This window comes from Apis dorsata, unplaced genomic scaffold, assembly GCF_000469605.1.
Source record: "Apis dorsata unplaced genomic scaffold, Apis dorsata 1.3 scaffold_400, whole genome shotgun sequence".
Classification (NCBI taxonomy): domain Eukaryota; kingdom Metazoa; phylum Arthropoda; class Insecta; order Hymenoptera; family Apidae; genus Apis; species Apis dorsata.
In genome coordinates, this window is record NW_006263658.1 from 66,105 (window position 1) to 68,367 (window position 2,263).

Genomic DNA, 2,263 nt, shown 5'->3' on the forward strand with positions numbered 1-2,263 from the left:
GTAACGAGATTTATTCATTTATTCATTATAAAAGGGAAATGAACTATATTTTTATATAGAAATATTTCTATTCACCCTTTTTTACGGTAAACTATTATCTAAACAGAGACCAGAGCTCAGTTACACAATTATTATTTATCCAACCAATACTATCAGGTGAAATAAGTGACAAGTTAAAATTTTAAATTCATGCCTGATAAAAAAAATAAAATGATAATGCAAAATTCGTGTATAAAATTCGTTTGTAGAACTCTTTCCGTTACGTAAGAAAATTTATTATATTAGCATCGGAAACACGTAACTTGTAACTGACCGTTCAATATTGCTAATAATATTAGTTGCACAGTGTAAGAGAGCCTTGAATGTAATAAAAAAGCATCGAGGAAGCTCTTCGCTAGGGACCATGATCAGTCTCTTCCACAGAATTTCCGTACCGTCTTGGTACCTCGCTAAAAGTAGAACGTGATTGGAGGAGCCGATCACGTGGATAACCCTTCGTTGCCGGCGCCACTGCATTTCTGTCCGCGCCCTCTACGTTGGCCGCCTTCCTCGCGAAATCCTCCTTTCCACCCTTCCTTCCCGGTGTATATATCGTACACTACCAGTCAGTCACCCTAGTCTCTCACTCCAACTTCACACTTTGTTCCTCTCTTTCTCTCCTTCCCCTTTCCTCCTTTTTCTCTTCTTAACAAGAAAAAAAAAATGAAAAAGAAAAAAAAAAAAATTGAAACTGAACGAGAATGAAAGAGAAATCGGGAGGCTCTTGCACAATGATCGATCGATCGATCAATAATAATATTAGTGAATGAAGTTAGAAATTATAGATTCATAGATTTTCGTAGCAACAAAAAATTCATGTAATTTTAACTGGCTTTGTAAATTTGTCAAATTACGAAATTATTTTAACGATAAGTGTTTCGTGTCTATTAACATTAGTAATTTATGACTCGTAAAATTTCGTTAACGGTGTCAGTTCAATTGTGCAAGAGTATCCAATAGCCGTTAGTCGTCTTTTTCTTAACCCTTTCTCTATTAGCGATTATACTTGTTCACCACCGAAGCCATCTTAGCATAGCACGAGAGATTATGATCGATGCAACGATCATGTTTTCTATATATTTTATATTGGTATCGTTGAATCGTTTTGAATTAAATTTGTTATATTCTATCATTGTAACAACGTATTTTAATATTTTGATATTTTACATATTTTTGATAAAAGGATACCTTCTATTTAATATCAAGCACCTATTTTAACACCATATACTACATTTTACTCGATGAAGACCACCAATAAAATTTACTTCTCAAAATACAGAAATGGTAAAATTAAAGAAACCTATAATCCAAAGTGTCACCTATATAATTCAACGATACCAATCAAACATCAAAAGTGCTAAAGAAAATATTGTCACATACCAAATATCACACTCGTGATTTCCTAAATAAAATCGTACAACAAGAAAAATTATTTCATGCACGCTTTTAAAAATTCAATTGTACAATATAGCATATATATGTACACACATACATATATACATATATATATATATGTATATATATATATATATATATGTATAAACAAATAAAAAAAAAAAAAGTTTCTATCAACGTAACTGCGTAAAACACGCGTCTCGTATAGCCATATCATGCGAATGCTCCTGAACATAAACGGCCGTAGCGAAAGGGTTAAGGTGCCTACGACGATGCACGACACCTCCGGATGGAATTTCTCTTAGGTTCCCTTTCTATTTGCTGTTATATGGTTTAGAAACGTGAATGCCACTGATAAAACGCGCCAAATAAAAGGAGGATGAGGCTGAATAATCTGGTGCACGCGATGCCTCGAGAACGACTGCGGTTGACACGAGGAACAGGGGAGTGGTGGGGAAGGGGCAGGGGGGAAAGAGGTAAGAAAGAGATGGAAGATAGAGAGAATGGTTTACTAGCTGGCGGACGTAGCTCATTGGCCGGCGGTCGTGGACTAGAATAGCAACAGAATTAGAATAGAAAACGGGCGAGGACCAGTGTTGGCCATCGGTGATGCTAATCGTACCGCTGAAGATCGATTCTCTTTACCATTATTTTTCTCTCTTTTTCTTTTTTCTTTTTTCATTCTGGTTCACTGAATTCTGAAGGGAGATTAGGGTGGATGGATGATTAATGAGAAATTTTGCGACGAAACGTTTTGGGTGAAAGTTTTGCAATTTTGTAGATTCGATATAATTTTTTTTTTTTTTTTTTGATTTTGAGAAAACGATAT

General features: G+C 35.0%; 1 protein-coding gene across 6 annotated transcripts in view; it reads right to left on the minus strand.

The window, feature by feature from the left end:
- Window positions 1-2,263, minus strand: part of LOC102671545 — a 54,934-nt gene that overhangs the window by 13,988 nt on the left and 38,683 nt on the right. The window contains exons 1-2 of one of the 6 annotated variants that reach the window (XM_031512212.1): window positions 1,703-2,100; window positions 435-684 (exon numbers count right to left, since the gene is read on the minus strand). The exons of 2 other annotated variants lie outside the window; for them this stretch is intronic. In XM_031512212.1, coding sequence (XP_031368072.1) covers window positions 435-516 — 82 coding nt within the window. In that variant the 5' untranslated portion in view covers window positions 517-684; window positions 1,703-2,100. Of the gene's footprint in view, window positions 1-434; window positions 704-1,702; window positions 2,101-2,263 lie in introns of those variants that run through there. 3 more of the 6 variants (XM_006619260.2, XM_031512213.1, XM_006619261.2) reach the window with 3 other exon arrangements.